Source organism: Mirounga angustirostris, unplaced genomic scaffold (assembly GCF_029215605.1).
Source record: "Mirounga angustirostris isolate CCGP_5_RB_7025 unplaced genomic scaffold, mMirAng1.0.hap1 SCAF_4, whole genome shotgun sequence".
NCBI lineage: Eukaryota > Metazoa > Chordata > Mammalia > Carnivora > Phocidae > Mirounga > Mirounga angustirostris.
This window is the reverse complement of record NW_026991712.1, coordinates 119,397,865-119,411,556: the sequence shown is the minus strand read 5'-3', so window position 1 is coordinate 119,411,556 and position 13,692 is coordinate 119,397,865. Positions and strand designations below refer to the sequence as shown.

Sequence of the window (13,692 nt, the reverse complement as noted above, 5' to 3'; positions counted from 1 at the left end):
GCATCAATAATCACATTAAGTGTGAATGGTCTAAACACCTCAATTAAAAGAGACCGTTACATTGGATAAACAAGCAAAACAAGAAACCCACTTTATTTATTTATTTATTTTTAAAAAGATTTTATTTATTTATTTTACACAGAGAGAGAGAGAGAGCACAAGCAGGGGGAGCTGCAGAGGGAGAGGGAGAAGCAGGCTCTCTGCTGAGCAGGGAGCCAGATGTGGACTCGATCCCAGGATCCTGGGATCATGACCTGAGCCAGAGGCAGATGCTTCACCACTGAGCCACCCAGGCACCCAAGAAACCCACTTTAAGTGTAAAGACACACATAGATTAAAAGTAAGAGATGAAAAAATATAACATGCTAACACTAATCAAAAGAAAACTGGAGTTGGGAGTAGATTTCAGAGTGAATAATATCAGTAGGGATAAAGAGAATGTATTAGAGTTCCCCAGGGAAAAAGAACCAATAGGAAATATATATACATATAAATACATACATATATATATAATATACATTATATGAATATATATAATATAAACAAACATATACATATAGAAGTTTAGGGGCACCTGGGTGACTCAGTTGGTTAAGTGTCCAACTCTTGATTTCGGTTCAGGTCAGCATCTCAGGGTTGTGAGATCCCACCAATCCAAGCTGGGTGTGGAGCCTGCTTAAGATTTTCTCTCTCCCTCTCCCTTTGCCCCTCCCCCCTTAAAAAAAAAAAAAGGAAGTTTAGTATAAGAAATTGGCTCCTATGAGTATGGAGGCTGACAAAACCCAAGATCTCCAGCTGGCAAGCTGGAGATCCAGGAGAACTGATGGTGTAGTTCCAGTCCCAAGGCCAGCAGGCTCAAGACCCAGGAAGAAGAGATGTTTCAGTTCAAGTCCAAAGACAGGAAAAACAGATGTTCCCAGCTCAAAGGCATTCAGGTAGGAGGAATTTCTTCTTACTCAGCCTTTGGTTCTATTTAGGCCTTCAGCTGATTGGATCAACACCCCCTCCCCCACCCCAACAATGGAGAGAGCAATCTACTTCTCTCAGTCTACCAATTCAAATGTTAATCTTATCCAAAAACACCCTTACAGACACACACAGAATAAGGTTTGACCAAATATCTGGGTACTCCATGGCTTAGTCAAGTTGACACATAAAATTAAGTATCACAGAAGGTCATTTCATAATTATAGAGGGGTTAATTTTTCAAGAGAATTTAGCAAACTTACATGTTTATGCACCTAATAACAGATGTTTAAAATGTATCAAGCAAAACCTGACAGAACTAAAAGGAAAAATAGATAAATCCATAACTGCAGTTGGAGGTTTCAATACTACTCTTTTATTTACCCAAAGACTAGGTAGACAAAAATCAGTGGGAATACAGAACACTTGAACATCACTTTCACACAGCTTAGCCTAACAGACGTTTATAGAACACTCTACCCACACAGCAGAGAGGTATTCTTTTCAAGACAGAACATATTCTGAGGCATGAAATAAGTCTCAATAAATGTAAAAGAATTCAAGTCATACACAGTTTATTTTCTGACCACAATTAAACTAAACTAGAAATAAATAACAGAATACTTGAAAACTATCCAAATCGTTTGATCCCAAATAACACACTTTTTAAAATAACTCGGAAGTGAAAAAGAAATCAAAAAGGAAATTAGAAAGTCCTTTGAACCAAATGAAAATAAAAGAAACATATCAAAATTTGTGGGATGCAGTCGAAGCCAGGGTTAGAGAGAAATCTATAGCACTAAAAGCTTATAACAGAAAGGAAAAAAGTCTTAATCAGTGACCTCAGCCTCCACATTAAGAAACTTGACAAATAAGAGAAAACTAAAGCCAAAGTAAATAGAAGAAAGGAAACAACACCAGATGGCACACCACAAACAATGGTGGAATCAAATTAAACAATTCTCTAAAATGCCACCAATGTAATAGAATTCTGGAGTACAGTCCTCTTACTCAATATGCTCTCCCTCCTTGTCCACTCCCACTGTAGTCAACTGCCTAGGAAAAAAGCTTCAAATAACTGGGATCACCTTTAAAACTATAAAACAGCAATCTTGAGATTCATCATGCACCATTTCAGCTAAGGCCAAAAATATAATTCACATATCCCCTAGTTATCATTAGAACACCAGAAGATGTAAGTTTACCCAAAAGGCTCTAAATACCTGGATGGCTTATCAAAGGGAAGTGGAAAGGCATTTGATACAAAAATATCCAACCCTTATTAATGAGAGGTTGTCAGAGGACTCCCAAGGCTCATGTTGATACTATATCATAAGCAGAGTCAATTAAATTCAAGCAGAGAAAAACATTGCTTGTTCTTCCAAGTTTGCAGAGGAATCAGTGGAAGTTCCAAGAGCAACACTGTCCAGTGCAGTGACCCTCACCCTTAGTATGGGTCCATGGTACAGTAAAGGTGCACACTGTACCTTTATGAAGGGATCTATTACACAGTATTTCACACACATTATTTACGCACGCTCTCACCACTTCTAGCCTATGTGGTCCTCAAAGTCAGGGACCACATCTGTGTATCCTCAAAACCTAGCACAATGTGGGCGCCTGGGTGGCTCAGTCGGTTAAGCGACTGCCTTTGGCTCACGTCATGATCCTGGAGTCCTGGGATCGAGGCCCTCATTGGGCTCCCTGCTCAGTGGGGAGCCTGCTTCTCCCTCTGACCCTCTACCCTCTCATGCTGTTTCTCACTCTCTCTCTCTCTCTCAAATAAATGAAATCTTAAAAAAAAAAAAAAACCTAGCATAGTGCCATCATTTATTAAATGTCCTTTAAAAGGCAAGCACAAACTAAAGGATTATAACCCAGTGTGATAGCCAGAGACTTAGAAAAACAAAACAAGCAAGCCTTCAGATCCAAGTTGAAAGCAAAGAACAGAGGTTTATTATCATTTCTGAGTTCAGTTAGATTTTAAAAACATTTTAAAAATGGATTTGTTTCAAGTCTTCAGTGAGAGTTTGGGTGGGACTGGGTTTTATCTGAACCAGTCTGCCCATCCTTTTCCCACAGTGCTTTGGAAGAAAGCAGAGAGCGATTACTCACCAGTTGGCACAATTCTTAGTTCCTATGTACTGACACCAAATTGTGTTCCAAAAGAGAGGCGTTTACAAAGGATTAAAACCTGGATGCCCGGGCCCTGGAATGTGGTTCACGTTATAAGCTTTCCAACGTGGTGCTAAATTAACTGCATTTGGTTCCAGATGGTTAATGATTCATAAGTGGAGAGGTGACTTCAAGTGGAAATTGTCTCAATTCTCAGTTTATGCCACTTCAGAAGGCTTCCCCGAGTTTGCTCCCCTTCCCATCCTCACCCCTACCTCCTTCTGTAGCCCCAGCTTTCAGGGTTGCAAACCCCTGAAAATTGATGGCCCAGCTATGAAAGTAGGCCCTTTTTGGTTCCCTCAAAATAGTAGAACGATGACCTAGAACGTGGTGAAAGCCCAGAGAAAAGAAAGATGAATGAAATCTAGATCGACTGTGGTAACAAGAAAATGAATCCATGGGGACGTCATAATTCACTATGATCTTCTCATTCCAACCCTCCCATCCTCACCAACCGCAACACAGGAGCATATGAATGTGTGCATGTGCGCGCGTGCCTCAGTGCACCGGCCCACTACCCTCTTCGTATAGTCCCCTGGCTTCCTTCTGAGTTTCACTCTCTTTGTACTTGCCCTTTTCCCGTTATCTTTTGTTGTTACTGCCTTGCCTTTAGGGAGCCTGCACACAGCCCTCGATTGCGGGCTCTGACTGCCCTGGCACTTCCCTTCTGTCCTTCAAACACAGAATCCCCAAATAACGCTTCCTTCGTTATTTCTCATTAAACTCCACGTCCTCTGGAACTTGTCAGCTGTCCCCCAGATAACAGAAATCACATCCATCTAAATCATTCTCCACAGTGCCCAGCAAGGAAGCAGGTGTAAGTGGAGATGCACGTCACCATGCCGGCTCTCTGATTATAACGATGTGGTGATGATGTGGACAAGATGGTAATGATCCCATTTGCTTCAGTCTGCACCTCCTTTTAGAAGCTAGACTCACCAGTGGCTCAAAGACATCAACATCAATGAATCTGAAAGTGCTAAGAAAAAGGGAAAGGCTAGCTCTATAAAGGTGAGGTGGTAACAATACAAGAAAGGGGAAAAAGAGGAAACACTCATAAAGGGAAACTCAGGACAGTGCCACAGAAATGCAAATGGGTATGGGCTTTGCAGTCTGACAGGACTGGGTTAGAATCCCTGTTTGGTCACATTCTAACTGCCTGGTGTTGGGCAAGTTGCTTAACTTCTCTGAATCCCCACTTTCTAAGCTTAGAAAGATGTTAAAATGTTCATCTTAGAGGATTTTCCTGAACATCCCGTGAGATCACCTTTAAGGCATTTGGCTCGTGTCAGGTGTCCTATAAATGTCAGTTCCCTCCCCTCCTCTCTCAGAAAGAAGGATCCATCGCAATAAGAATTTCCACCGGCACCCAAAGGGCTGCTTTTGTTTGTAATCAATGCATCTTTTAAGGTTCTCACGTTCGGGTGTTTCCTAATGTCTTGCGAAGATGTGCACGTCCTCTACAACTGCCACCTTCAGGGAGAATGTGTATGCAAGTGCCTGTGCAGAGCTGTGCCTGACCCCGCCCATCCATCAGAATTTACTAACTCAACAAGTCCTCTCATCTTTAAGGGGTGGGGCTCTAAACTAGACATCCCTTGGTTGCATTGCACCTAGAACATAGGTCACTGTATTGTATTATCTGCATCAACATCTACATCTCTCCCCTCCCCCCCTTTGCGAGAGCCATGGTGGCAAAGTCTAGATACTATTTCTCTTTGGGTTGCCACCTAGCACAAAGCCTGGCACACATACCATATTGATAGGATTGACCTGAATCACCAATCTTCTGGATCTGCAATGCTTCAGTATATATTCTACATGTTATCATTCCCCAGCAGCCTTTCCCAGAGTCTCAGAAATTCAAGCATTGAAAACATATTATCTTTGTCCATTAAGAATTGACTGTTTAGGTGATCAAAGGTACAAACTTCCAGTTATAAAATAAATCAATCCTGGAGATGTCATGTACAGCATGGTGACTATAGTTAATAATACCGTGTTGTATATTTCAGAGTTGCTAAGAGAGTAGATCTTAAAAAGTTCACCTCACAAGAAAAAACATTGTAACTGTGTGTGGTGATGGGTGTTAACTAAACATATTGTGGTGAACATTTCCCAATATATACAAATATTGGACCATATGTTGTACACCTGAAACTAATATAATGTTATATGTCAATGGTATCTCAGTTTTAAAAGAAAGAAAAAAAAAGTTAGAAACAACTACACACACACACAAAGATTGGCTGTTTAAAAACACTTTTCTTTGGAGAGCTAAAACCTACTCAAAGGAAAGGGGGTATAAGATTTAAAAGAAATGCCTGGGACTAGCCTCAAAGTGCTCTTTGCTTTTTACTTATTGTCCTAACCTTGGGCACCCCACCCCCACCCTTACATCCAAGGCTGAGAGACACTTGTGTAAGTCTCAGAGACACAGGGTGTTCAAGGTGGGTGCCTGGAGGGCTCCGTGCTTAGTAACTGTTGCAAGGGTGACCGATGGTTGTGGGAGGTGGCGGCTCTGTCTGCCTCAAGTAACAAAGTTGATCCTGATGACTAAGTTACAGCAGAAGTATCTCTCAATCTCTGAGTTCCTCCTTTGTTCTGACACATCTCTTTCTCCAGAGGAAATCGGAGCAAGCTTAGGCAAGGGTCCCTGTGCGGAGGGAACCCTCTTTTATGGTTTAACTCATTCATTACCAGACTCTCGTGAAGAAACTGGGGCCCACAATTACTGAAAACCAAATGAGTCCAAGAAACATTTAGAAATATATTTAAGTAACACCCACAGTCAGTTGTTAGGGGAAGTCAAGAAGTTGAGGGGTAGTTTCTAAACTTTAATGCAGATTTCATGGAGGGTTAATCCCATGTTCTTTGTTTTTTTCTTAAAGATTTTATTTATTTGTCAGAGAGAGAGAGAGAAAGAGAGAGAGACAGAGAGCACAAGCTGGGGGAGCGGCAGGCAGAGGAAGAAGCAGGCTCCCTACTGAGCAAGGAGCCCAATATGAGACTCCATTGAGCCCAGGACCCTGGGATCATGACCCGAGCCGAAGGCAGACACTCAACCGACTGAGCAACCCAGGAGTCCCTCCCATGTTCTTCCTTAAAAGAATAACCTTTGGAGACAGACCCTCTGCTCTCCCTCAACAGCTCTGTGCCTTTGCACCAGTTACTGATGCGAGCTAGCTAAGCCTCAGTTTTCTAATCATTTAAACGGACATAAAATGGAATACTATAACCAATAGGGGTATTAACATTAGTTAAAATCACTAACTCATCTATATGTACTAACTCCCTAGTCTTTGGCAGGCAAAACCCGGGTCCCATAGATAGAACTATCCCCATGGCTCCCATATGCTGAGGCCAGGAGCCGGCTGCCAATAGTCCTCAGGCATGGTCTTTTGTACCTGGCTGGTCCCTGGGGCACTTGAGTGCATGACCCCTGAGCTGGGGCCACCACATTATCTTTTATAGATGAGGAAACCAAGGCAAAATGTCACAGGGCTCACCTTTGCCTGTAGGCAAATTTGCAATTCGATGACAGGCAATGCTCAAGTGCTTTCTTAAATGGTCACTGGGACTCCAGTGCAAGCCAGAGAACTGGGCTGCATGGACTTTTTCAATCACTTCATCTATATACCGTTTATCAAATGTTTTTATAACTTGAGTTCATCTAGTCCAAAGAATGCAGAATATTCTCTAGAGGATAAGGCTAGCTCATTCTATGCTAATTGTAATAAAAGTGAAGATAATGATGGGGCTTAGCTGTAGCAGTAATTGGAATTTATTAGGCACTTACTATGTCCCAAGCATCCTGCTGAGCATTAAACGTGTCTTATGTCTTATTTCACATAATCAGCCCAACAGCCGGAATCCTCCTTTGTTCTTCGTCCTCAGACCAGCAAAAATCTGCAAGAATAAATTGCTTCAATTTTTCTGTAGGATCTGGGTGCTCAAGTACTGTGCCCAAATCAAATCTTTTCTAAATTCTGAATGTGGTATGGGTGGTTTTAAGTAGGCAATTAAGAGACAGGTATCTCTGGAAATAAAACACAAGAGGAAGTTAATTCTTAATCGTTTGCATCTGGAGCCATTTGATAGTGACTGATAATTAATATATATCAGATTGCTCAATCACGTTTAGAAGATGGATTGCGGGTGGAGTGGGAGAGGTGCCTTCTAGTCTGTTCCAATGAAATGTTTCTGTGTTATCACCAAATAATAAGTTCTGTAAGGTGAGGGGGTTAGAAATGCCTAGCTTCCTGTGGACAAACGCCAGGTGGAGGAAATAAACAGATATAGTTCCCACTGGTTACAGACGCCCTAAAAAAAAAGTGTTTCCTATCATGCTGCCAAGACAATGCCAGCTGGTTATAACATAAATTCAGGGGGAGAAGAAAGAAGGAGACTCAGTAGTGTCTGGGAGTGAGTGAAGTAGAAAATAAGAAAAAGACTCATTCTAATTTTGTTTATAAAGTATAAACTCCTACAATTGAGTTAAGTGGCAGCCCTGATTCTTAAGTAAACGAAAGTCTTGTCAACCTGACAAATTAAAACCTGGAGCCCAGGGTACTATTAGTTTGTGAGTGGTTGGGAGTAACAGAATGCTGGAGCAGGACAGGTTCTAAAGTCATGCAGGCCAGAGATCACGACTGGCAGCCCCCAGATGTTGCCCTCTTTGATTTTCCTAGAATTAACTTAGATGGCTTTTTAACATTGTTTTAATTAATTGTCAACATTTAAAAAATTAAAGGACTTCACAGAAAAATCCAGATCGCTGATATCCTCTAAAAAATGAGAAAACAGGCAAACGCAGGACCTACATTTTCACCTATCAACCCCTCAGACCCACATGGTTGGTCCCCACTATCACCATGGTTCCCCAGTGCCGCGGCCTACTGTGAGCCACCATTAATCCTTGAAATGGCATTTTGTTACTTGTCTGACCCCTGTGAGCCCTTCAGTGCATGTACCCTGAGCTGGGGCAACCCCATTATCTTATAGATGAGGAAACCAAGGCAAAACCTCACATGACTCACAAATACCAGAGTCCCAGTGTTATGACAGGTCAGGCCATTTGCCGACCATCCTAGTTAACATCTCTTGCCAGTTCCCCAAAGGAATCCTATGGTCCAGGCACACTAGATGCACCCTCGTCATGCAATGGTCAAGGCTCTGTTTCCCTCTGTCCCAAATGTCTTTCCCTGTCTCAGATTCTTGCTCATCCTTTCAGACTCAGAGTATTTCCACCCTCACTCCCCAGGCAGAGAAGTGTCCACACAGCACTTTGTACCCACTTCCATGACAGACGGCAGAGTCCTCCACGGGAAGGTCAATGTTAAGGCCCTCTCTCTGATGTCACTAGTGCCATGACACGCCAGGAGCTCTGAATAAATCCGGGGTTCAAAGGGGATAATCAGTTTGTCCTCAGATACATAGATAATTATATTCATAATGTCTAGCAGAAAAAAACAGGTTAAAAACATATTCAACCCGTAAGGCACACTCAGACTGATAAGCTATCAAGTAAGTGACCTTGAAAACTCTCTGTGACAAATGCAATTTCTACCAGCTCAAGCCTTACACCAGACATTGAGACTCCTTGATCAGTGTGGCTGGTGAGGTATCAGAGGGTCCCCATGTGGGGACCCCAGATATCTTCCCCACCAGCCTGCCAAATTGTTTAAAAGCCCACTATATAAACTTACTTGCATTAAGGCTTTTCCTTTTAAAATGCAACACCCTTTCTCCCCTCCTCCCCAAGAGCCAGTACATTAGGCAATTCTCGGAGGTTAGCACAGGGTCAGTTAGCTTATCAACTATTTTTCTATCTGATGCATTTATCCTGGAATATCTGGGTAAGCTGTGATAGAGTTAGATAAAGTAAAGTTCTCAGAGAGGGGACAGGCCTGAATGTCCGAAGAGATGGGGAATAGGCAGTATGCACAATGTTTAAGTAGGAGGCTTGTTAGAACCAAGACGCCTGTGTCCAATCCGCTACCTCCTAGCTGAGGGTCTTTTGCTTAGCCACTTACCTTCTGTGCCTCCATTTCTTCACTTAGATAGAAAATGGTGTTAACAAGAGGCTCTGCCTCAATGGGGCATTGGAGAATTCAGTGAGTCAACATACAGCAGGCATTCAAAACGGTGCCTGACAGAGAGTGGTGTAAGCTGGTGTAAGCGTTTGCTTCTCTTACTATTAGGAGGGAATGGCAAGAAACAGCCCTGCAAAGGGCTACTCCTGCTCTACTACCTACTGGTCCCCTTTCCCAAAGGACGGGTGAAGGATACAAGGTCCAGAGACGATGAATAGCTTACCGGAGGGGGCAGGCTAGTGGACAGCAGAGCTAGGGCTTCCCATCCAGGGGTCCGCGCCCCCGCCCCCCCTCCCCCCGCCTTGGGACTGGCTGATGAGTAAGAGAGGAAAGGGTTGTGAGAGACCCAGAGAAGCCGAGAGCGAATCTAGCCTCTCTCCCTTCTCGGGATAAAAGGACCCAGCCCTTTGGGACTTCTCCCCGGAGTCAATTCCATGTCCCTGCTCTCGGGTGGGCTCGAAGTCGGAGCAAACGCCACCCTCTGACACACACACACCCACACCCCCGCGCCTGGGCGTACCCTCTAAGTCTGGCACAACGCGGCAACTCGCTGCCCCGCTGGGAGGACGAGTCAACAGTGGGGTGGACGGGAAAAGTGACATAATCCGGCCGCGGCGCCCTCCGCGCCAGCCTCCCACGCAGCGCGGGGTGGGCCTGGGCCCTCGCAGGAGGGGGGGCTGGGGCTGCGGCTGCGGCCGAGCCGCGGCGGTCTCCCGCGCGCGCTCCGTCCCGCCCGCCCGCAGCTCCTGAGGCCCCGGCGCCCGCACTCCGCGGCAGCGCGGCGGTCGCGCGGTCTCTGGGCCCGCTCCGGGGGCCGCCGCCGCCCCCCGGACCTGGATGACGGAGTCTTGAAAGACTTTCACCAAATATGGGCCGGGGCTGGAAGCGTCCTGCGGCGCGCGCCGCCGGAAACCTCGAGTCCTGCCCACCGCCGCGACTTCGGGCGCGCGGGCCCGGCGGCCGGCAGGGGGCGGCGGGCGGCAAGCGGCCCTGGAGCGCCGACCGCTCCAGCCCCCGGTCTCCCCGCCGCGGGGACCCTGCGCGCCGTCTCCGCGGGGGTCCCCAGGGCAGCCGAGGCCCTCCCCGCGCGCCGGCCACCCAGGTCCCGCCGCCAGCCCGATGACCCCTGGCTCTCCCTACCGTCACTCCACAGGGTGGGGGTGGGGGCCCGGAGCGGGGTGGAGGGAAAGGATGGCGGGGGCGCCACCTTAAAGCTGACCTTTCGCCGTCACCATAAATTGTTCTGTTCATTGAAGTGGCTATAAAAAGTGTAGTTGTGAGACTGGGTGTGCAGGCGAGGACCTGACCAAGAGGGCACATGCCCGCGCAGACACACCGCTGTAGAGGCACTCCGACAGTCCAAGGCGGTGGTTCTCAGGGTGTGATTCCCCGGGCCAGCAGCTGCAGCATCACCTCGGGACGTGTTAGAAATGTAGCTAATAAGAAACTCTGGGGTAGGGCCCAGCAATCAGTCTCTTAATCAGCCCTCCAGGTGATTCTGAGACACGCCAAAGTTTGAGAACCACTGGTCTAGGGCTGGGAAACAGGAGTTGGCAGTTTTAGGGTGATTATTATTCTCAGTTACCGCCAGACAGTGAACCCTTCTTTTGGTGACCTAAAATTCCCTGGCAGCAGCGGGTGAGAAATGTCCCCATCACTCAGCTCAAAGCTTGGAGCTGCCGAAGACAAGCAGCTCCTTCTCTGTGTCTTGCAGCCCAAGGAAACAACACGGGCTCATCATTCCCTCACGGGGCGCCCGTGCAGGGAGGGAGTGAGGAAAAAGAGCAAAAGAGCCATGCAGAATTAGCATCCGAAGACACTTACCCATAAACATTTGCACATTTCCCCTCTAATCTGTCAACGTGAACTGATCTGCAGCTCTCAGCAGAGGAGGTGAGAAGGCGACCGGACATCTGGGGTTTCTGGACCATCCTTAAGCTGGACATGAGGAGCTGCAGTCCTCTCATCTGATGCTGTCGTTTACTAGCAGGCGCACCAGGACATAGTATATGGAAAGGCTGTGCACATAGGTTCCTCCAGTCTCTCCCTCTCCCCCACCTCCTGGCCCTGTTTGCTCCAGCCGCCCCCCACCCCCAACAACATACTCCCTGCCTTAAATGGGTAGCTGATGGTAAGGTTCTCTAAGTTTCTCCTTAGGACAAACTCATCCTCCAAGAGTCCCCAAATGAAGCCCAGAAACAAACCCACACACCCTTGTTAGAAAACTTTAATCTGATTTTTAAAGGAATCTCTGGAATGGCCTGTGTTTCAAAGCTGTGCAGCAGACTGAATCTCTTTGCGGACCTCCGTCCCCCCTCAATAAAAGAGCAAGGTATATCCACCGGCCAGTTGGATCATCCACTATAATTTTATTTTAAATCATGATAGACAGATTGCGTGAAAAACAAGGAATTCCGAAGAATTTCCTGCTCTGGGAACAGAAGTTAAGTCTATATTTAACAACATTTGAAGCTGTCAAGAATGCTTTGTGGTTGGATAACAGAGGCAGAAAAATGTTAAAAACGCAGGCTACTGCTATACCCAAATATGGAAATATTGTTACGTCTGGTGTCTGATTCACCATCTGGAAATACTTACAACCATGAAGTCAAATAGAAAAGACTCCACAACAGAAGCCAGGAACACTCCTCTCCATTCTCTCCCCACGACCTCCTCCCACCCTCTGCGCCTACTCACCCCCATCCCTAGTCACTTCATTAAGAGGGAAACAATAATGAAGCTTTAATGCAGGAAAAAAAAAAAAAGTGTTCCAAATAATAATGGATGGACTGTCTTGAGTACGAAGTAGGGCCCAGATTTTCCTCTTTATTTGCATAGCACCTGACAAGCCATAGTCTTGAAAAGTAAGCCCCGCACCCCAAACCCCCTCCGACAAAGCCTTAGAGATCCTACTCCCAACTAGCAAAAGCCTCTTAGACTTATGAAAGGGCACTTTTGAATGAATGAAACTTAAATCTTTCCTGCCACAGTTCTCTTTATTGGAGGATGTTTTCACTGCAATAGCTTCTCATTGTGATTACCAGAGTCATTCACAGAAAAGTTGGCACTGAAGGACTTCTTAAGCAAGACTGCTACATTGTGAAGACTGAGCAGCCCTACACTTTAAAAAGGACGAAGAGTTGTAGAGCACATATAAAAGAAAGATTAGCATAATTACTTGTGTATGTTTTTATTAAAATTGCACAAGAAGATAGTTTTTGAAATTTTGAGGGAAAATTTATCAATCACACTAATGATATTGATGATGTTAAAGCAAATTGCTTTGTAGGGGAGTCTTCTACTGAGTGTGTGGAAGACAGAATAGGATCTTATATTCTGCTAACAGTTTTACTGCAGAACATTATATTCTAATCTATTTCTTTGTACTTGACTAGAAAAGCATTGCAATCCATTTGGAATGGGAGGCTTCTAAGTGGTCCCAAGGAAATGTGTTAAAAACCCCACATAACTTTTAGCTTTAGATCCACTGGGCACAATGGTGCTGGAATCTAGTTTGGCATTGCAGTATACACAGGTGATGATCTCAGGACAAATCACTGCAAGGTGGTCCCCCCCGGCTTTTGGCTGGCTGCTTAGTTAGCATCGCCTCCCGCCCGCGGAGGGAGGCTGGAAGGGCTTACCCAGTCTCCCGCATCCGTGAGGAAGTAGAAGTCAGCCTCCCGGAGAATTCCCTGCGTTCGTTTCCTCTCGGACTTCCAACCCAGGCAGTGGGCTGGAACTAAAGTGGGAACCTCCAAAAACAAACAAGTACGACATACCAAAAAAGGGAGGGGGGCGGAAGGGGGAAGACCTCTGCCTGGGAATCTGCCAGACAGTGGGGGAAGTTGATTTTTTTTTTCCTCTTCTCATTCATAAATGCCAGTGCGGGTATTAATTTGCAATACACTTAACTTGGCTAATAAACACCATGCCAAAGCTTTGGGACTTGATTCGAGCATGCCTCTATGAAATCCACAAATAGTCCTGGCTCACAGACGCACTCCCCCTCCCCGTTCACCTCTCAGTAGATAACTTGACTCTCACCTTCTCTGTAAACAAGCAAACAGCTCGCTGCCTTCCCGGGTGAGGGCTTCCAGGGCTGCCCGGTCAACTCGGCATCACCAAACAAAACCACTTTTGTTCCTCCCTCCCAGGTCCTCCCACCCTCCCAGTGCAGGCAAAGTTCTGAACTCGCCCCCCTCGCCCCTTCCACCACTTTCACCACCAACACGCCAGAAAGAGCCCTCCCCAATAGAAGTAGTTATTTAAAGTGGAAAAAATGGGAGATTGTTTTCTTGACGGATCCAGGACCAAAAAAAAAGAAAGAAAAGAAAAAAAAAAAAAAGGTGCAACGGAGCCAGGGGAGGCGCTTGGCAGCAGCCCGCGCCAACCAGCATTCCTGAGATGTTTGAGAATTCTGGAACTCGCAGACAGAGCCGACGTCACTGCAACACGC

At 45.8% G+C, this 13,692-nt stretch overlaps 1 protein-coding gene across 21 annotated transcripts in view; it reads right to left on the bottom strand.

The window, feature by feature from the left end:
• LOC123859441 (uncharacterized) overlaps window positions 1-13,642 on the bottom strand; it is a 105,547-nt gene extending 91,905 nt beyond the window's left edge. For 5 of the 21 annotated variants that reach the window (XR_010410869.1, XM_064588910.1, XM_064588911.1 and 2 more), the window contains exons 1-2: window positions 12,878-13,642; window positions 11,061-11,219 (exon numbers count right to left, since the gene is read on the bottom strand). Coding sequence is in view for 14 of the 21 variants with exons in the window: in XM_064588910.1 (XP_064444980.1) it covers window positions 11,061-11,219; window positions 12,878-12,891 (173 nt within the window). In the remaining 7 variants the exon portion in view is untranslated. The other 16 variants (XR_010410874.1, XM_064588903.1, XR_010410872.1 and 13 more) reach the window with 14 other exon arrangements.
• Window positions 13,643-13,692: the final 50 nt, after the last annotated feature.